The sequence below is a fragment of the Opisthorchis viverrini genome (genome assembly GCF_000715545.1).
Source record: "Opisthorchis viverrini unplaced genomic scaffold opera_v5_31, whole genome shotgun sequence".
Taxonomy (NCBI): domain Eukaryota; kingdom Metazoa; phylum Platyhelminthes; class Trematoda; order Opisthorchiida; family Opisthorchiidae; genus Opisthorchis; species Opisthorchis viverrini.
Window position 1 is genome coordinate 991,233 of NW_008751688.1, and position 21,540 is coordinate 1,012,772.

The following is a 21,540-nucleotide window of genomic DNA, read 5'->3' on the forward strand; positions in this document are numbered from 1 at the left end:
GTCAGCTGGCTCCTACGCAGCAGTTAGCTGCCTTCCACATATGTTATCTTTAATCGCTTGCTTACTCTACTAGCCAATCCCGCACTGGGGTGAGTTACACTCGTTAGCTGACTTTTCTACCGGTACACTAATCCTTCTGATTAATCGAACTACTACTGTTTTTAAGACATATTTCCAGTGCCCATAGTTAGGCAATTTTGTGGTTACCAGGCGCGCCACTATATCGTGTCTCAATTGTGTCTTCTTGCTTTTTCAGTGACCTAAAGCCGGAGAACTTTGCCATCGAACGCAGTGGTCACCTGAAGTTGTTGGATTTCGGGTCAGCTATTCGATTAGACGCCGATGGTAAAGTAAGTACCATTGGATTACCTCTTTGACGGCGGCGTGTTTTTCTTTAGTTTCGTTATAAACTTGAGCCTTTTTTCGCAAAGGTTCAGAAATCTGGTCCATTTTAGTGGGCTTCCTAGACTAGAATCTAGAAAAGCTACAGAAAGACGAAGAAGAAAAAATTTCTACCATGTGGCGGTCGGTGTTAGACATTTACGGGCGTCCATTAGAATACAGCTTCTATTGAAAGCGTATTTTTATCGAGTAACGTGCTGATTTCCCCTGGTTACCCAGATTCGTACTTTACAACCAAGTTTTCATCAACAAAGCGATATAGGTTACATCGCTTGGTTACATGTCGGTTACATCTCCTGACAGGAAGTGTCCTTGTAGAAGGAATATCCCTGCGTCCTTGGAAAGTGTTCTTGCATGGTTTATTATTTTGCTATTTTCGTCCCCCTCAGAGCTTAAGCAACCCGTCAGACGAATGTATCATGGTCATCATCTTTTTCTTTCGTTCTTCCACTATCAATTTAATGTAGTGCGTTTGCCCTACTATGGTGGGCACCAAAGAGTATTTGAATATCGAACTTCTTCGTCAGAGGGGTCGACACAACGAAGAACCTCTGCTGGTTGGTCCGGAATATGACTACTGGGCCATTGGTGTTCTGCTCTACGAACTGTTTTACAGTCAAACTCCATTCTACGATAAAGATGAAGATCTCATGATGCAAAAGATTGTTGACTACAAGGTATGGTGTGCGCTTGTGTCTTTCCCAACTTACTCTTCACTGTAGAAAACGCTCAAGTTTCCGTCCAATGTGCAAATCCCGGACAATGCCGTCCAACTCATACGTTCTCTGATCACCAGCCCTTCTAAGCGGTTGACCTATGATGGTTGTGTTCGGCACTCCTTTTTCAAGACTATTGATTTTACAACCCTGCGACAAAGTAAGCTGTATTTCTTTTCCGTCACTCATTTTGAGTCTGAGTGTCGGAAAGTAGAACGGGATGGGAGCATAATCGACTCTCCTGACCAGTGTGCGAATTTCCTCATCCAATCATACCAGATGTCATTTTGCTTGGTGCCACAAGGTTTCCGTTAGATTTTGACGCGTCACTGAAGAGAGAATAGTGTAAAACTGTAGTGTTGTTGAGTAATTAGTCGGGAACGTCTAGCTTTCGTTTTGGAAAATGAGTCAATGAGGCCAACTTCTTTATTGACGGGTTGTCTGGCGGCTATCCAAGTGTTTATGAAGATTTTCAGACAAACTAAGCAGTCCAACACTTTGCGCGAGGGGTCATCAGATCGTCCATCCTCGTGGCCTCCTTTGGGAACAATCTACCACATTCGGCTTCTCATTATTCGAGGCGCGTTCTAATCATCTAGGTAGTATTTGCAACATTTTTTCTCTAGGACATTCACTCACGCGATACTGAATAAGTGGAGACAGCCGCACCTTGTACGAACACCAACATTCTGAAGGGGCACACAAATGTTCAGTTCACAAAGGTCGGACTCATACAAATCAATAGTCAGCATACAAACTGATCGGTTGTGGTGGTTTAGTACAGATGCTTCAGTAGAAGACTCATCCTGAACGTGACTGCGATGGTATGCAGTTGGTGATAAATGACCAGAAACAGAATCAAAAACGGCATCCATTTTATCCATGGGAGAATGTGCTATTGGATGTATAACATGCTCGGTTTTGTAGGTTACTTACAAGTTGTATAAAACCCACATACCGCACTCCCAGTCATCACAGACAACCCAAAGCTTGTAAGGAATTCATTCACCTTTTTCTTGCTGTTTCATCCATTTATTTTAGTGGACCACCGTCCTACAGAAAAAACTGCAGATCCTACTTTCGCTTAAATTTTTTACAACTGCTTTTGTCCTCAGCTCCTCGTGTTGACTGGATTTTCTTCTATGCACAACATAGCATAAGATACGTTACTTCACTTGTTTGTCTATTTTCAGCCACACCACCATATCTGCCACCTGTCGGAGAGTTGGATGACGTGTCGAACTTTTCCGGTGGTGGTTCGCGAACTCGCGATGAACTCATAATGGATGTATCAACAAATGAAACATTCTCTCCAATACGAATGAAAGAGACAGCCCGCGAGTCCCTCCACCCGTCAGTCGTGGATACCACCTGCAACCTAGCGGAAGCAGCTGAAGTCACTCTCTTGACGCAGGAACGTACCCATCCAAGCGATGGAGTTGACGAAAAGATGTTTGATGAAAACACCGATCCTATGGTCAATGAGTCTCATGCGGTCGATGATAAATTGGAAACACCTCTTAACAATAGAGAGGCGAAAGTCAAGGCCATTCGTGAGGCCGCCGCCATATCAATACCGGAAGAGTTTGAAGAGATAGAAGATGTCGAATGGGATGGATCAGATTGCGTACGCAACTTACCCTTCGTTGGCTACACCTTCACTCCGGGTCTAGTGCTTCTACGCAAGCTAACCAGTGGCCAAGCAGCAGCAGTTGCCGCCGCTGGCCTTGGGACTGCTATGCTAAATGTGACGAACACTACTCTACCTCTGTATGTTCCCATCTTCAATAGCCCGGTTTTCACTTATCACGTCAACTGCGTCGTCCTCGTTTGTTTAACGTTGCTACTCCTCACAGTTTGTAACACTGGGTGACGTGGTTGAGTCACTAATATCTGACCGCCGTAATCACCCCTTCATAAACCATCCTATAACAACGTAACCCGTCAACGACGTCATAGTCAGCAACTCCCCAGGCTCAAAAAGAGGTCATTTAAATGAACCCTTCTTTTTGGGTGAATGACTGCATTAAGTAAGCACTCTGCTCTACACTATTACTGGAACCATCGTTGAAGAATTCAGTGGGATTCCATTAAAACCAATTTCTACCTTCGTGTGATGAACGTATGTGTGCTGAAAAGGATGTTGTCATCGGCAGTCCTATCAGATCGATGTGCGGTTGCTTGTGCGGGCACTAGATAGGCAACTATGTCGCGCCTTTTCTTGTCACCTTTGTTATTACCTCCCATTCTTACCTAATACTACAACCACCATATCATGCCTGCAATCCGCGGAACACTGCTCCGCTTCCTTTTTTAAACCCTTGCCGCAGTTAAATAAACATATGAAGCAGAAAGACAGACCGTAGTAAAAAAAAAGATCTGTCATGCAGTGCTACAACGACGCATCGTACGTGTTGATCTCGTAGTTTAACTAATCCTGCGTATCGTGTCTCACTGTACTTGTCAGGCAGTGCGGTAGAATTTAGTAGGTAGCACGCTGTCGAGGGTTTTCAGTTTTGGTCCCGTCACACTTCTTGGTCTCTATCGATTCTATTGTGACCATAGCAACACCCGAGTTGTTGTTTGCGCCTGAACGATTGTAGCCATATCAACGTGAATGTCTCGATAATCTGTAACAGGCTTTCTAATACATCTTTTATTAGTTCATGCCCTCAGCATCCGAACCACGACAACCCAAATGACAGTGTGGGACGTCCTTACGGCTCCCTGAACTCTCAATTACAAATATCCTGATTCCAGGGGGGTGCGAGATGGCTTAGTGGTTAGAGCGCGAATTTACTGACCGGAAGGCCATGGTTCGACCTGACCTCTGCATCTGGATTTCCCCTGTCTAGGCTTGGGCAACCTGACAGTATCCCAGCCCTCGTGCTTCCTTCGGATGGCATGGCAGCCAGGTTCTGAAAGGGTGTTACAGCCGAACAATTTACTTTTACTCTGCTTCCGGTGCAGGTATCGAATTTTTTACATGCGGACTGGAGCCAAGTACTTCGTTTTTTTGGAGTCAGATAACTAGAAACTGGGGCAGTCACACATCGAAGGTGACCATTAGCACCATTCTCACGTGCTAGTATATTTACGTTGGACGAAGGGTGACCGTTTTAGTAGAATTTGGGTTTGAAATAACTGCACGATGAAGTTAATATCTCCAATTCACAGGCGTCATTCCAAAGCTGACTTGGCAATGTTTCTCAGTGTTTCTCATCATTGATATGTTCCGTCCGAAAACCTTTATTCAACATAATGTCAGCTGCTTACGCGGCCAAATTTACTCTTTCAGGCTTTAAGCTCCACTGCCAAACTGTGGCCTGATCCCACGTAATTTGTTTGTAATCAGTGTACGTCAAATTTCATGTGATTGACCGTTCTCCGAATCGTAACCGTCCACCCTATTGAACGCAACTTTGTCGCCTACCTTGGGTGGTGTTTTACATGCTGCTGCTCTGCTGAACGCTCAGCCAGCTTAATGCCGGAGGGACAAGCCAGGTCAAAGCGAATGGGAGCTGTATATATGAGCAAGTGCCAAGGCGCGATAGTATGAATCGTTCATCCAGTGACATGACAACCGGTGGTGCATGTCCGATGTGGGCTAGCCGATGAAGGAAAGGTGAGCACACAACGCAATCACACAGGAACACGCGCGCACTAAGCTGGCTGCTACAGGCGAGTTGATTCTCCCAAAAGTCACCTAGCATGCTTCGGCAGCACTAAATTTGGTTACGCTTTCAAGACTGTATACGTTGTTTGAGTCTTTACACCACTTACTAGATTTTTCACTACTAATTTCACCGCTCAGTTTCCTTTCTTCCGCCTTTTGTCTTTGAAGGGACTAAACATTAATTTTTACTGTTCACTTTTCGCACTACCATGGCTTGGCCTCATTTTCACGTGCAGTACACGTCAACAGACCATGCGTACTACAACTTCTCACCTTCAACTGCTTAATGCCACGGTCACTGAGGCTGTGAATACAACGGGACCCTATCTGAATATCACGGAGAATCCGCCGCTCGAATTGTGTGGGAAGTGGTCAGAATTAAGACAACTCTGCGACGTATTGGAGAATCATGCCAGATCCCTTGAGCCGGAACATTCCGAGCACCTTCAGGTAACTAACCCCACTATTATTCTCTTTTTACTGGAAGCTCCGTTGAAATAGGCACCAACGATTAAGCTTACTATTTTACACGGAGGAACACAGTGAAACGAGTATGGTATATATTGGATAAATAAGCTACAAGATCCATAAGTAAGCCGTTTGTTGTGGCAAGATGGCTCAACGGAAGGTCCGTGGTTCTAACCCGACTTCTGCATCTCAACTTCCCTTGCCTAGGTTTGGGCAACCTGGCGGTATCCCAACCGTCGTGCTTCCTTCGGGTGGCATGTCAGCTGGGCACTGAAGGGGTGTTACAGATGAACGATTTTCGTTGGGTCAGCCGCTCGTAAGATATTCGGTACAGGATTGCTGCCAGTACACTATTCCCCCACTGCCGTGCGTCCGTGTCAATATGTTCATAGGAAACCCGGTATGAAAAATATAGGACGGGAAAGTCTTTGTACTGCCCTTCACACAGTTCATCGCCAGTTGATAAGCAAATGTTTAAGCCACAGTGTGTGTTTGGCTGTTTTGAAACCTTATACTGTAAGGGGATTTTTCGGGTCTTCAGTCACCCAATAAAACACCACTGGAATTTCCCCGACATTCCTCTCCATTCGTCCAGTAAACTTCCTTTTTCAACTCTCGCTTGGGTTGCAGGTGCTGTACCGGTTATGAATCCTTCCCCCTCCGTTCATTTCATATTTGGAACCTTTGCAGCAGTAGCTACTGTTCTTTTTCAGAAATGCAGTTCCACCCAATAGGGACCTACCTCTTAGGAGACCATTCTCTCCCAGCCCCTCGAACTTTATCACTGGTGAGCAAAATGAACCTCTTCCCGAAAAAGGTAGCGGAAAATCTTGATAGTTTTGCCTCTACTACCCACCGCGTTCTATCAGAAATCGGGAAATGCGAACACTTTGACATGGCTATTAGTTTCTGCTCAGCTTCACAGAACCATGTTGTTTAAAGGCCTGGTTATTTTCGGTTTACCTCTTTGTGCTATCTAATGAGCTTGACAAGTGCTATCTCCGAACAAACGGTAGGTCTGACGGCTCATGTTTAGTACTATAAATCAAGTGATATACCATGAAACGTGCCTTCAGTAGCTTGGCGAAAGTTCATTTGTCTGGCTACTAATCCAGCTGACTAGCCTGGCTCTTTAGGAGAACACGTCATGGGCAGTAGCAGGTTCCTTCTCAAACTTGAAGGGAAAAGTCATTACTGAGTGAAGGCAAAGCTGCTATCGTGCATCATTGTGAAGGTTACAGCATAGTAGGAAATTAGCAAAGCCAAAGGACTTTTCGGTTTTCTTGAAAGGACTTTCGCAGTTCATTCAAGTCTTGGTGCGTGCATCCGTGAATCGATCCTACAAACTTAGAGTGCCCCTTCTGAGCCTCATTAGAACACACAAGTTTACCATCTCTATGAAAGCTTACCTTCTCGTGACCCATCGGAAACTAATTACTTCACTTCGAGATTGGTTATCAGGCAGAATTTCTCTGATAATGCGAGCCGGAAGAATACCAGGGTGTCGGCAATTTAAGCTGGGTTTATCCGGTTTAGAACACCAACACTGCTTCTCGTCGAGGAGGAAGCTAACCCTCTCCTTGTTAACCAACATTGATTTACCATGGAATTTGTTTACTAGTTTTTCTTGTATAACGTTCTTTCTGTGCTAACAAATCTGATGACGACCAATCAAGCAGCTCACAAGAATGTGGGTCAGTAAATAGCAGGTAAAAAGAAGCCGGTTTTAGGACCATGAGAAACGTCGCGATACATGTACTTCAGTCAGTGGAATTCTGCGAGCAAATTGGTCATTTAGGTCCATAGTGGCATCACATAATCGTTCATTGCACTAGAATTGTAGTTCAAATAGAATCAAATAGAGAGTACGATATCAAATGTAAACGGCCATAACGATTTTTTCATAGGTTGAATGCTTCACTTAATGTTCATTGGGTTTCCTCACAAAACCCGGGATTCGGTCTATTACCTCCCCCAGGAAGTATTTGCCGTATTCTTATTCGTATTCTCCACTTTTGCATGCTAATATTTTTACCTTGATGCACGTTAGCTAGACCGCACACTGAGTGCACAAACACAATGCTCTTGTAAGGCTGGGTCACATTGTTCATCCTGAAACTTCCATTTTTCTTGATCAGACCCTTCGCAAACGTTTGATTGACGCAATCGAAGACTCCTCAAATCTGGTGGCCTTCGGGGACGCCATTACCGCATGGATTGCTCAAGAGAAGTGCGTCATTTCTGGTTATTCATCAGTGTTCTTCCGCTTTTCATTGGCTCATTGTATTCTTCGGTGTTTCACTGTTTTTTGCTGCGATTAACACAGTTTGTCTGACCTTTTTCAGCTATTTTGCCTGTTTGGTCCTCTTGACTTCATTCTTATTGGCATTCCCTGTTCGTACAGTGATGTTGTTACCCAGACCATTCAGTAATTGAATGCTTAGCTTCACGTTCTTAGTAAGCGAATCGTGCAGTACGAGTCTCGTTGGTCCTATTCCATGAAGCAACACCATCGCGGTGTATAGGGCGAGATGGCCCAAGTGGTTAGAGCGCGAATTCGCTGACCGGAAGGTCCGTGTTTCGAATCCATCTCTGCCTCTCGACTTCTCCTGTCTAGGCTTGGGCGACCTGGCAGTATCCCAGCCCTCGTGCTTCCTTTGGGTGGCATGGCGGCTAGGTTCTGAAAGGGTGTTACAGTTGAACGGTTGTGTTTTTATTATCTAATTCAAATGGCATCAAACAAGATCCTCGAGCCACTGTCACATTCTATCACAACGTGTTGCCTTATCAGTAACTCCTCCAACTGAGGTGTATATCTATTCGCGATCTGCTTGAATGCACCAACTTGAAATATACATGCCCACTTGCATCTCCAAGTGGTTGCCGTTGAATCTCGCACCCAACGTGGAACGTGCTTTTTTACAAATTGCCCTTAAAAGCCACTCAGTTCATCCTACTCTCAACTGTAGCATCCCCTTCAATACTGTATTCCGTCCAAATTGTTGCCGGAAATCCGTTCTACGCGCTAGTCTGAAAGTTACGTCGCTCTGCCTTGCTCCATTCTCCTGTGAATATGGTTAGGTTTCAGGTGGGGAAATCCCCTTCCATTCGTGAATCGCAGCTGTGGGATATAGTCACCCCTATTTCCATACCCTGTCAATCTGGCGACGGTTACGTTGAATTCGGCACAGTTGCACACTTACGAAAAACCAAGTAGCGACAGATCCAGGGGGTCAACAAATCGATACTGTTTTTTGTACCAAGCAGTGGACAGCATAGAGTGCAAACCTGGCAATTACAAGATTTAGGTTAGGGAAACGCATGTTTCCGGTATTTGCGAGATCCACTACGGCCCAGGTAATCCTATCACTTCTCCTCAGTGTCCACGCTGTGAAGATACTTTCCCACTCAAAGTCTACCGATTTAAAAGAATTCCAAAGTGATTCTACTGGAAGGCATGTTAAAGACATCAGCATGGCTATCTGCTAGGTGGTGCTCGGCCACAACCGTGTCACTGCAGCGATTAAGCTAGAAATATATTCTGGGTATTGGTTCTTTGAGTTTGTACCACCGTCTGTACTCCCTCAGTGTTATAAAGGCCTGCGGCGAAAGCAATCTCATTTCTGGACAATGTACACTCCTGAGGAAAGACATTTGTGGCACACAAATGTGGATTTGACTTTTCTGCACTGTTCGGTTGTTGTTTATCTGGGCGTCAGTATTTATCAATAGCAAATCTCTCTCTAGTAATCACTGAATAAATTACAGCTACAGTAAACGTCCCTCGTGGAATTACTTTCGGTTCACTCTCAAATTATTTCCTAGATGGGATGTGTCCGTTTGAGATGGTGGGCAATGAGGACCGCACTGCGTGTTTCCTATACCCAAACTGTAGTGTTGCATTTATATCCCGGTGTTTTAAAAAACCCTTGTATATGAGTGATGGGTTTCTCTGCCTCATCGGGACTGAATTCTTCCTACATATCGGTGATTGAAGTACTGGTACTGCATGCTGAATCCCCATAATTTACCACTCATTGAGCTGGTCCTGTTTATATCTATCTCGTCTCAGTTACCTACACCAGCGTATTGGCCTACTAGTTTGGGTTAAAATTAATGACGGGTATAATTGGTAAATTCCATCACTTATTGACATATTGAGGGCACTTTCTTTCTAATGTCCCTTATTCTGTTTACTAAAATGTCTAATTTGCCTGGTAGCCTTATTATTTGACGTCAAGGGGGAAATGTGAAAATATCCTTTATAGGCAGAGGGCGCTGTCTTGGGGTTTCAAGTGCACCCTTGTTCTGGTGGCCAGTGTGTTCCTCCCACTTCATACCCTTGACTGCTGTAGTCATTTCCTCTCATGTGCTTACACAATGATTGACGTTCCGCCTCACAACACGATAGATCATAATCGTGCTCACATGTGCATCGTTCTGACATACTCCACTCGATTTTGAACTACCCTGGCGAACTGACTGCACCTCTGTTGACCCCACTCGAACTGACTAGGTTTTCACCAGGGTCAGCTGCCTGGCCTAAAATCGAACCGGCCACACCAATAGCTTACGAGTGCTCATTGAAACGAAGCCGTCGTATCCCACTTGACAGGATTTCGAGTAGTCCCTCCTGCAATTTGTAACCGCATTGGCGACAACCAATAGCTACTAACTGATCAAGCTCTCGGCAAAGAAAAGTATTCAACTGGTCGCCTGACTTTTCCTTCTGAGAACGCATCACTCAGACAGTTAGTCTAGCCGGGTCACGTGATGTGAGCTGTCATTTGAAGATATGGGTGCCATATCCCATCTATATGCTAGCCAGTCACATCGCTGATCAGCCACTCGTGGCCGGAGTCGTATAGTGTTCAGCTACGAGATATGATTTCATTGTTTCGAACCATTCCGGAGATTCTTGGAATGAGCGTTGCTACTTATATCCCCAACAAACATGGGACAGCTGTACAGTCCTTCTAAGGATTTCAGCCTAGACTGACTTCACTTTNACTTTCAGCAGGAAATTTCGAGTGAAACTTTCAAGTTTCCTCTTCACTTACAAACAAACAAATGCTTGCCACGTGTGAACCGTGCATCTCAGGCTATGATATGCTATATTCTAAGGCAGAACTTCAATTACTGTGTAAGCACAAGAATTTCCGTCGTAACCACGCCTGGTGAATCGAACATCCGAAAGCTAAAGCAAAGATAATTTCGGGCTATGCAAGTGACTGACTCACTCTTATAGAGGAAAGACCACAATGAAAGTATCTCATGCTATTCGCTTAGATTTGCTGTTGACTACCATTTTGAACTCTGATGTGTGGCCATCTTTGAAGCTTTCTACGACCTTTCTCGACATGACATCCTTTAAATGTGTAATTATACTCAGGTGTACCTCCGTCATCACTTGGGTGTTCCTTGTTTGCCTAATTGTGACTTGAGGATGAACAGTGAGCGGACTCAACTTCTGAGAGTTTCTATCAATGAGTATCCATGGGAGATGTTTGGACTGAGAGTGTGATTAGGCCTTATGAATCCGCCACTCTGAGGCAGTGAAGCACCGGTGTTACTCATTAGCGTTGTCAATGAGCAAGACGACGAGTACAGTGGAAACATGTGTGACTGTCGTTATATGCACGAAACTGCAACATTTCCGCAGCATGTTACATTGTCCGCTTTTCGTGTAGAATTCCAATTGAGGCCCCAAACAGGATTAAATAACTTTTTCAGTGCCAACGTGCATGTCTTGAGCGCACCTGGGGTTCAGTATTTAATAAATTGAAGAACTAAGGACTATAAGTGGTAAGATTGAGTGTGAACCCATTCCGTTGTCTGACGATTTGTATCAATGGCCATGTTTTCACTCTTTCGACTTCAAGTCTAGAGTTTACAACCCTTCTCCTTTCATTCCTGTAGATCTCTTTGGGACTACTGTCCCCAGTTAAGAGACTTGAACGGTACCGTTTAGCTCGTCCAGCTTTGCATTTCGGTGACATGCTGACTGCCACTCGGTTTTCATTGATTGATTCTATCTCTTACTTAGCAGATACACTTTTGAAGTCCTTGAACGTCTCCGAAATGAAAACGCCTGTCTTCAACGTACTAATCAAGCAAACCAAAGCTACCGCGCCCAGTTGGAAAAAGTTCGACTCGTTCTGGTAATTCTTGCCGCCTTACATTTTGTGAATCGGTCTACCTACTAACAAGCGTGTCAGTAGCTCAATTGTTTACAACCCTTGCATGATGCTTGTGTCCAATCCTGCTGAGGCTGTACTTCCGTACGCCACATACAATGGGTGCATGTCTCGTCCAATACGTAACAGTAAAATTGGAAACCACATCAGGGGTCATCCAAGAATCAGTTGTCTGTTTACCAACTTACCTCTTCCTCGAGGGCACCCCATGGGGTTCTTGACTTCTGGTCTTGAAGTGATCTGTATTTTCTGATTTTGCTGGATAAGTTCGTCCTTGGATGTCTCTGCCAGAGGTAAGCTCTATGTTTTCTACAGGGGGGGGGCACGGCAAACATACCCCTTCGGTATAGCTTATCTGTGGCCAACCCTCACATGTGCCCAGTTGTTATCTTAACCTCGGGCTGCGTTCCTGTTCTTCCACAGCATAGCTACCTGGATGATTGTCTGGGTTCCTTACACCTACTCTTTGGAGCTGCGTCACATACGTCATCATAAGCGTCCAATAACGTAGTCCTGGTGCGTAGTGATAAACTTTTCCGATACCTTATTGGTTTTACTGTACAAGAGAACACTGCTTCTAAGAGCTTGTCGCGTCATTTTGATGATTACCCCATCTAGCATGTTGAATTGGCCTTCCATGAAAGAAGACTCTGAGAATAAATCAGGTAAATGGGGAGGTTCCCATTCCACCTGAACGGGAATTTAGTGGCTTCAAGTGTCAAGCTAGGGTATTCGTTGTAGTATTCTTGAGGATGCATAGACGTACACCGGTTGACTTGGATACTTACATTCATCAATGTCATTTGGTCGGCTTTTTCCATGTGACGCTTATTATTTACCTCATCGCTCGCTGTTCTTCACTTTTCACCCCCTCCCTCTTCAGTCTCGTCTGGATTCGCTCCCAAATGACTTCGTTGAGATCGATTTGTCTGAACTGCTACGAACCATGTGCCCAAATACACCAGCCACACCATACTCAACCGGAACCGATGATTGTACCAAGACCAGCCAATCAGACGCTGACCTGTTGGTACAGCAAATAATCGGTTTGGTCCAGAAACAACTGAAGCAATTCAGATGTCGTGAGGATGAATGTCGTGCAGCGTTGGAGGCGGCGAATCGAGAACGCAAAGAAATTTGGGAGGCTTCTTTACAACAAATGGGCACACTTGACACAATGGTTGCCGATCAGCGTCAACTACGTGCTTGTGAAACGAATTTGAAACGAGAAATACAGGTTGGTGTACCTTCTTATGTAGTGACTTTTAGGTATAGTCTGTTCGTCTTTTTTGTCTGAATGTTCGGACCTATTATTAGCTTTTTCAGTCTTAAGGCACTGGTGCTAATCCCTCCGTTGATGGCAGAACACAACGGGACTAAATTCGTTTTTCGGTTGTGCTTCAATATAGCTTAGCTATACCCGCAAGTGTCGATCTGCCACAATCCTTTCTCGTGTGCTCAGCATAGCGATGCACCTTTGATGGAAAGCCATTAGGCGCGAATGGCCATGCTTGAGATCACCACTGTGAAGTGAGGATATCATGCTCGTCCCTTCAGTTGCTAACACAACTAATACACATTTTTCGCGGAACGCTTCCCATGATCATTCAGTCTCACCACGTCAGTCTTGCTGCTGTGTATTACTTATTAAGGATTCGCTCACTAGAGGAACTACTTTATCTTGAATTTGAACACCACACTGACTATTACTCGTTTGTGATATGCTAACCTGTACAGTATCCGTTTCCACCTGCACCGTCTCTCAGTATTTTTATTAATGCATGACTATCATAGTCTCACTTCTTTGAATAACTGCAGACTAACATGTGTAGAAACAGCGAAGCCACTCAATAGATCGCCCACATACACCTGCGGCCCACTATTCCTCCGATATCAAGCTTTGTTGTTCACCCTACTTTGTTTCCCCTCTACCCCAATCCAGGAGCTCAGGCAGAAACTTCTCAACGAAAAGGACTATCAAAGAGATCTGCGTAATCAATGCTTGCAGTATGAGGATAAATACTTTTCCATACGTGACAGACTGGAAGAAGAAAAAAAGGTAACGTTTTTTTCTCGCGTATCTTATTGAGATTCGTTCTGTTTTCAAACTTTAAAAAATATGTGTAAGCTTTTTTAGAGCGATGCTACAATCCATACGTAGACTACTTGCCAATAGGTCAGTCCTCATACCGGAACGATGCCAATGAAGAGCATTTATTTCAAGCTAAATGGCGTCGAATCGCCCAAGCCTAACAAATACCTAACATGCGACTTGGTTTGTTACATGAGATTTTGTGAGCCAGACTCCCACTGGCCTAATAACGCACAAGTGTGTTGACTTACTCAACTCCTTTCGAATGCACGTATAGTGATCTTCACCCTTTTATCTGTCAATGTGGCAACCGCAGCTCGTTTTGGAGCAACTACCTTGAATGAAGAAAAACGCCTCGAACGTTGGACAAATACTTCGAACAGCTTTGGTCACCAACTGCCACCCATCTGAAGCCAACAGTCGACATGGAACTGACTACGGTCTTGGAGTTTTAAGACTGCATATGTTCGCTCAAACGCCACCAAGCTTCTGGTCTGAATGACCTCCCAACCGCATTGCTCACAGATGGGGGTGAAGTCCTTAGTCAGCGCTTGTCTGATCTGTTTGCTTGCATTTGGGAAAAGGAGACTATTTCAGACAAATGGGGGAGGAGTCGGTGATATTGCCCATTTGAAAAAAACGGGCTCGTAGTGAGTGTGGTAACGGCAGTAGAATCAGCTTGACTCCAGTCGTAGCGAGACTTTTGGCATCACTAGCGCTTCATCGTCTTATGGTGGCTTGTAAAACACTGACTCGAGAGCAGCAAGCGGGATTCCTGCCAGGGAAAAGGCTGCATTGACCAAATCTTCACACGTTGTCAGATGCTAGAACAAAGTCATTCGTACAAACGACCCACAATTCTAGTATTCCTGGATTTCCGAGGCGCATTCGACTCGGTTGATCGGTCTGTTCTTGAGACGCTTGCCCACCAAGAAATGCCCCGGAAGTTTGTAAACATAATACGCTCTTTGTATTCTCAAATTTCCGGGTGTGTGTGGGCATACGGATAGCTCTCCAAAATCTCCCGTACATAGAGCGCTATCCATTAGGGGTTGCCCAATTTCTCCATTCCCATTTAATTTCGTATTCAATGAGATGATGAGAAGAACGCTGGTAGGCCTTCAAAACCCTGCTGACGAAAACCTTGTCGATTTGAAATGTGCAGGCGACATCATTCTCGTCTTCGAAGAGGAAAGGTAGGCGCAGGTGTTTTTATATGAACATCCCATCCTTTGATATGCACTATGCACCCGTAAGGTGTAAGATTATGCCCCTGGACATTCAGTCACTAGACACGCCAATTACAATCCAGGGCAAAGGCATTTGGAGTTATGGAACGTTGGCAGGTGAGGTCATTGCCTGAATCTGCAAGACTCGGGTCGCGTTTGCTGATTTGAGGCACCTACGGCGTTAAAATGGTGTATCCCTGAATCTCAAGGGATGTGTTTATCGGGCTATAGTACGAACTGTTTTGTTGTATGGCTGTGAGACTTGGCCCGTTCGAGCGGCAGGACTGAGGCGTGTTTAGGTGTTCGACAACCGTTGTCTCATAACCATACCTCATGTGGGTTGGTGCTGGCGAATCTGCAACGAGGCACTTGGAAAGCGAGTTTACTTTTCTTCTCCCCAGTAAATCATGGATGTACGGCAGCGAAGGATCAGTGTTGAACACTGGTGTGGTACTGTCAATGGTGATGATGGAGTCGTTCGTCTAGACTAGGTGCATAAGAGGCATAGTTTCACCTCCGTAAACAGCTTGCGTACCAACATGAGCCTCAGTTAGAACCCAGTAACCATTCGGTTGTCATTGGTTTCCCTCTACCAGTACGGGTTCGTGTGTCATGGGCACATCAATTTGTCAGGCTGATGAGTGCAGCATGTTTTGGTGCGTAATCCTTTTTTACTTCCTATTTTTAATAGGGCATTGCTGTCTAGCTTTGATAAGAGCAAAGCCTAAGTTCACTTTCTTCCTTTGCTGTTTACTCTCCAAGAGAATCGTTTTAGTACCCCGACTACTCTAAATCATATGTTTTTGCACTTTGTAATATTTTGTATCATTGTGGCTTTAACCTTTCTCTTCCAGCGATGCTCTGATATGCAAGCACAACTGCGAGAACTTACGATGAACAAGGATGCAGCCGAAGCATTACTTCGTGAAACTAATTTGAAACTAGACAGATTGCAACATTCGCAGGACAATGCGGTAGGTTTTCACAGAGTGATAGGTTATCTTTATTCGCAAATCTTTATGCCGAATTAAAGTAGCAGTGTTCAAATATCGAAATCCCATTTTTAATTGAAGTTTCTGCGCCAGAATAAGATGTCTGATGATGATTATATGTGTTGTTGCCTTTTGAGTCACTGATCCTTTACGTGTATTTGCACCATTGCGAATTCGGACGGTCAGAAGAACTGCTCGTTCGATGACAATGATTTACAACTGGTATGGGGAGTGGCCCTTCATAGCTTCCACCAGGAATAGAGTGAACGTACATTGTTACTTATCTTCGAACTGGTCTGCTTTCCTTAAGCCTATTCCAACTTCTAGGTGAAATTCCGGTGATATTTGTATCTGCCTTGGGGGCGTGAGGTAGCTCTAGGCTTTGCAACCGAGGGAAGAGTTGGTAGCTCAGGTTATCGTCAATAGTTGATGGGCTTATGCTGTACGACGGGCGTCAGGGTCAGCGACATTCCTACGAACGATCGAAGAGTCACGTAATAGTTCATTAATTAGGTATGTTCGCTGATGGTCCCTAAGTGTAACTCATCCGGAAGTACATGGTTATTAAAATGGCGTCCCGGTGTTGACTCCGCTTAACCGGGGAGCGGAGATAACTGGCTGAATGCTTTGATAAGCATACTGACCGCAGAATCGTAGTAATAACCCTCACTGATATCTCTATCAAGCGTTTGAAAATTTCTGTATTTCTCGCTTGCAATACCGCGCCCGTGTATTCCCTGTGTGTTTAAATTTACTGTGAATATTACGGTTTGTCTACCTAACCCACTTAGACGTCGCTCTATCTAAGCAATTGTGTGCGTCTGCGCTTATCGATCCATTCGACAAGAAAATCAGTTGTCAGATTGAACAGTCTTTCACAGCTGTAACTACTAGATGCACGTGCATCACTATGCTTCCAAGCCCTCGGGTCATTGGTTCGATATTTACTTTGATCTCCTCATCTGTTCAGATTTATCTTGCTTCGTTTGACATTTTCGTAACGTCTGCCGCAGTATATGACCTGCAGTTCACCAAACATATCCTCATTTTTGTTGACTGCTTCCCACACCATCTTGTCGACGCATACTTCTACGTGTAGCACAGGTAGAGCGCCCTTCTGTCACTGTGAAATACACTGACCCGACCAGCATATCCGTCTACTCTGTGAATGCCGACGCGAAATACGATTAGAACCGAACCCGCGATCCAGTCAGCTTCCAACGAAGCAGCAAACGTCAAATCTATGACTAGTTAATAGATGTTAATGCCGTCCTAGGTAGACTGGCGTTATGTACGAGAACGCCTTGTGCATACAGGCTTCATTCTTGATGAATACAAATCAGTGGAGTATTGGAGATCCCAGATGTAGAAGCCTCGCTTCTTTGCATAGAAGCTTTCGACTCATAATGTGAGATCACCTTGGAATTGACTCTTCTACCACCTTTTGCCTAGGCTCAATGCTCGTCTTATCAATTTTGCATTGTATACCTTTAAGAGCACACACAATATCCGTATATTTAGGCACCGTAATGCGCGACTGCTTTGAGCTGCCGCCTTAGTTTTATGTCTTAGTAGGGAAAACCTACCCATCACCGTAAGCTTGTACCGCATCCTCTCCCTGTACGGGCTATTTCTGAATACTGTTGCCGGGAGTACTTCACTGATTCATTTCAAGTAGGCAAGGTGCACAACTGGAAATAACGCACAGCTTTCATGAAGCCAGCATGACTGTTTCATGTCATGATTCAGCCGGATAGAATGCTTCAATACATAATTACAAAAGGAATCGTACATTAGACTGTTTCACAGCTGATTTTCAAGATGTCTGTATATACGTGCAGCTAATTTTGATGCATACACCAAGTAACAGGTTCCTCGTGATGCTGCGTTACAAGATACGTATAAAGCCTTGTGTTTGTTGTCATAGGCTTCAAACTTCCTCGGTCTCCCCTCACCCATATCAATTCACTTCGTACGTTCGGAATGAGAAGCCACGCAGCATTAGTATTCGCACGCTTCAGTTACAGCGGTGAATTATTTTGGTTCATATCACGGTGCAAAATCTACTACCGTGCTTTGGTGGCCCTCTTTTTTCTTAGCCAGTCCTGTATTGTGAGTTCACAAAATTTTCAACATTTTTCGCAACCCTTTCGGGCCTTTGCAAACATTTACCGCTCGCTTTTGGGCCAATCTTGTCATGCGCATTTAACAAACATCTTCAAATGCTCGATTTTTGTCTTTCCACCGCTTCATCGTTGCTGTGATAAGCCCAGGACACTTCACAGTTTTGTGATTTGTTCACTGACCCAAAAAACGTCTCAGGATTTGTCTGACCCATTTTAGCTCAGTGGTAAGAATTACACACAAATCCTCTAATGGATCGGTATGCATGTCCATTCCACCTACTCGTACATATGTTTTGCATTCGAACCCGATCTCATAGGTCATCGACCATCTTCGAAGCGAACTGGAATTAGTCAAAACACAGCTTCAGCGTAGCGAGATAGATCGAACAAGTGCCGAACAGCGAGAACAGACTGTGCGGTAAGTTCATTCTTTCCTTACAAACTGAGTATCACTCAAGTTGGACAGCTCCCAATCCTTTCATTGAGGAAAACTGTTTCTGGATAATCCAATTCATTTTCCAGTATCCGTCGTTATGTACCAAAGGAGGATTGAGTATCAAGTAATGTAGGGCTGTTGAGCGAGCTGTAGATAGCTTATGGTTTTCGGTGGTCACTCCGTGAGCAGAATGCATGTGGCTCGATTCCAGCCCCAAACTCTGAATGTATGTATGGGTTTAAGCAGTTTAGTGGTACCTTAGCTTCCGTATTTCCTCGAGGGATACGTAAAACCCGTGCACCGAAATGGCGCAACTGATGAGTGAATTAATTTGAAGATTGTTATGCTGAGATGAGTCCTAAGCAATGAAATTGATAGTGAAATGTCGTTGCGTTTCCATCAACCTCATAGGTGAAACTTACTCTGCGGAATAGATGTAGTATATTTTACCCACCTACGTTAGTCTGTAAAGCATTTATTTGGAGTTGGAGCTCTAACACGACGTTCCGTTTACTCTTTTTCAGCGATCAACTATCCGATTGCGAACGCCAGCTGGACAATAGTCGACATGAAGCGAATCTTCTACGTGATCGTTACGAAAGGATGAAAGAGGCTACAGCCGAACTCGAGGCATGTGTAAGTTACCCTCGCCCTCGTCGACTGATCGGGTGTATTTGGGTGATTGGAATAAGTTTGGAACCGATTGGGGAGTTATCGTTTCAGAAAGGTTTGGTAAGCTATCAGTGGACCTCTATCTGGGCAACTTTCCTTTCGAATAGCACATTAGATGCACTTTGAATGTTGGTTGGAAGGTCTTGTCGTTGCCCAAATCTGACAGCAGTTAGGATAGGGATTTCAAACCCGGCTGTCAAGCCAGAGCAGTTCCATTCATCAACTTCGATAAGTTTTAGTAACTCAAAAGTATAGGGCTGATCTGGCTAGAAAACTACTGGAAGCGCACAGGCATGCAGACGACGAAGATGCCTGGAGGTACTTTGAATGTTGGTTGGAAGGTCTTGTCGTTGCCCAAATCTGACAGCAGTTAGGATAGGGATTTCAAACCCGGCTGTCAAGCCAGAGCAGTTCCATTCATCAACTTCGATAAGTTTTAGTAACTCAAAAGTATAGGGCTGATCTGGCTAGAAAACTACTGGAAGCGCACAGGCATGCAGACGACGAAGATTGCCTGGAGGTTGAATGGAAGCAGGTTAAAGAAGCTATGCTCTCAGCTTTCAGTACTGTTTGTTCAAACCATCTGAATCGACTAAATGAACACTGGATGTCGTCGAAATCGGCAGATTCTATTGCTGCCAGCAGCGAGCGACTGTGATGGCGCACGCAGGACCCTCGAACACCGAGTAGTCGAGAGCTTGAAGAATGACAGAGGACGCTGGTGGATTCCGAGAGCTTTCGCTGTAGGCAACAGCCGCGCACTATTTCAGCTGATTCGATCAACTGGTCAAAAGAATACAATTATCAGCGAAATAGTATGCGAAAGAGACGGAACAGCAATTCGTTCGCAAAATCGTCGTCTTGCGCGATGGGTTGAACACAGAACAGTTCAGCTGTTCCCCTAAATGGAACCCAGCCCACCAATGCGACAATACACCTGGCCTGGATGATCTGTACCCCGTACTCTTCAAAGAAGTTGGCGACATCCCGGTGAAGTCTGACAACCTTAACGCTGAAGATTTGGAATGAAAACAGAGTATCGGCCAAGTGGAACTACTCGACCGTCATCCCAGTCTTCAAAAAGACCGCTTCAACGTCGTGCGAAAACCATCGTGGTATCAGCTTGATATCCGTCGCATTTAAGGTACTCCCTGGTATTAGTGTGCGTCCTGAAAGATACTGGTACTCAAGAGAGTAGGGAGACGTGGGTGTGTTTTCTAAAAGCAAAAGCCACACCGTGCAGACTCGATTTGTCATTCAGACCGCTATGGTAAATCCTGTAGGAAACTTCCATTCTTTGTACTTTGATGCATTGTAAGACTAAACAAGGAATCCATACCACTGAAAGACATTCAAAGTCAATGTGGTAGTCAGAGAGGCTTCTCACAGTGAGACTCGCTTTCCAACTCAAGCAGAATATGGATACTCCCCCATCCTGATTTTTCCAGGATGGGGGGAGGTCGAGCTTACACATCTATCATTATGGTTAGGCTGCCTTCGGTAGCATCGTGTACCGTGAACGCTGGAGTATGGAAAAAGCTTCTCATCTGGTGTATATTCGTGTTGTAGCACGATGATTTGTGCCCACTCAACATCCTCAGCGCCACACGGCTTTTGTTCAAGGGTGCACCCCTAGCTTTTGTACAACCAACTGCGGACTTCGGGGCAGCGCGGATGTGTGGAGAGCAGAACCATCCGAGAGGCCGCTGGAGCACGCCCACTCGATCAGATATGGTGTTTTTTCGAGTTCGCTTCTAATCCATGCGATTCCAAGTGCAACCCAAAGGGCAGCAGGATTCCATGATCGCTAATGACAGTTACATGGTTCGTACACCAATTCCATAGTACCAATACTGTCCAAATGTTCGTGTTCTCGTGGCGTATGGAATCCCTTTGTGGTGGGGTAACATTCGGCGTGTGATATCGTCATTGGACTCATGTTGAATTCTGCTTGAGATCCGGAGAGAGTCCATCACGGACTGGTGACACCATCACCAGAGCCTCGTACAGTGGATGTCACACCATGTTTATCACCGTCAGTTTAGGATGAGGAGGGAATGTACTTTGCCACAACCAAACACTAAATGTGCATATGGTATTTCTCCCTTTTGGTGGGATCTTTGAAGACTGCAAACTATTAAATACCTGAATGCTTCCGCGCGGTTTAACGTGTGAAGTGCAGTGTTCCTACGGTCTGGAATGGGGCCCGTTATGTATCTTCGGGGCGATAACTGTTATGCTCGAAAATCCCCAGCCACTGTGTTGGCCCAATCACTGCTACCACAGAAGAAAAGATGATACCTTCAGGGGACAACCTTTTTTCAACCCGGGGCAATCCACAGGCACCCTTCCGGTGCCTAGCTGCCATGCTACCCGAAGGAAGCACGAGGGCTGGGATACTGCCAGGTCGCCCAAACCTAGACAGGGGAAGTCGAGAGGCAGAGGTCGGGTTCGAACCACGGACCTTCCGGTCAGTAAATTCGCGCTCTAACCACTTTGACCATATACAGTGAGAGCAACGCCATATATATATA

The 21,540-nt window shown here is 45.0% G+C and overlaps 2 protein-coding genes across 2 annotated transcripts in view; one reads left to right on the plus strand and one right to left on the minus strand.

The window, feature by feature from the left end:
• The window catches only part of T265_02569 (hypothetical protein), a gene marked incomplete at both ends in the record, with an annotated part of 44,413 nt that overhangs the window by 13,087 nt on the left and 9,786 nt on the right, over positions 1 to 21,540 (plus strand). Inside the window, 12 exons of the mRNA XM_009166848.1 lie at positions 257 to 350; positions 870 to 1,079; positions 1,125 to 1,278; positions 2,312 to 2,888; positions 5,031 to 5,244; positions 7,401 to 7,492; positions 11,312 to 11,423; positions 12,343 to 12,696; positions 13,402 to 13,518; positions 15,635 to 15,754; positions 18,216 to 18,316; positions 18,859 to 18,970. Of these exons, the coding sequence (XP_009165112.1) occupies positions 257 to 350; positions 870 to 1,079; positions 1,125 to 1,278; positions 2,312 to 2,888; positions 5,031 to 5,244; positions 7,401 to 7,492; positions 11,312 to 11,423; positions 12,343 to 12,696; positions 13,402 to 13,518; positions 15,635 to 15,754; positions 18,216 to 18,316; positions 18,859 to 18,970 (2,257 nt within the window). The remainder of the gene's footprint in view (positions 1 to 256; positions 351 to 869; positions 1,080 to 1,124; positions 1,279 to 2,311; positions 2,889 to 5,030; positions 5,245 to 7,400; positions 7,493 to 11,311; positions 11,424 to 12,342; positions 12,697 to 13,401; positions 13,519 to 15,634; positions 15,755 to 18,215; positions 18,317 to 18,858; positions 18,971 to 21,540) is intronic.
• Positions 325 to 21,540, minus strand: part of T265_02570 (hypothetical protein) — a gene marked incomplete at both ends in the record, with an annotated part of 27,360 nt that continues 6,144 nt past the window's right edge. The window contains one exon of the mRNA XM_009166849.1: positions 325 to 468. Coding sequence (XP_009165113.1) covers positions 325 to 468 — 144 coding nt within the window. The remainder of the gene's footprint in view (positions 469 to 21,540) is intronic.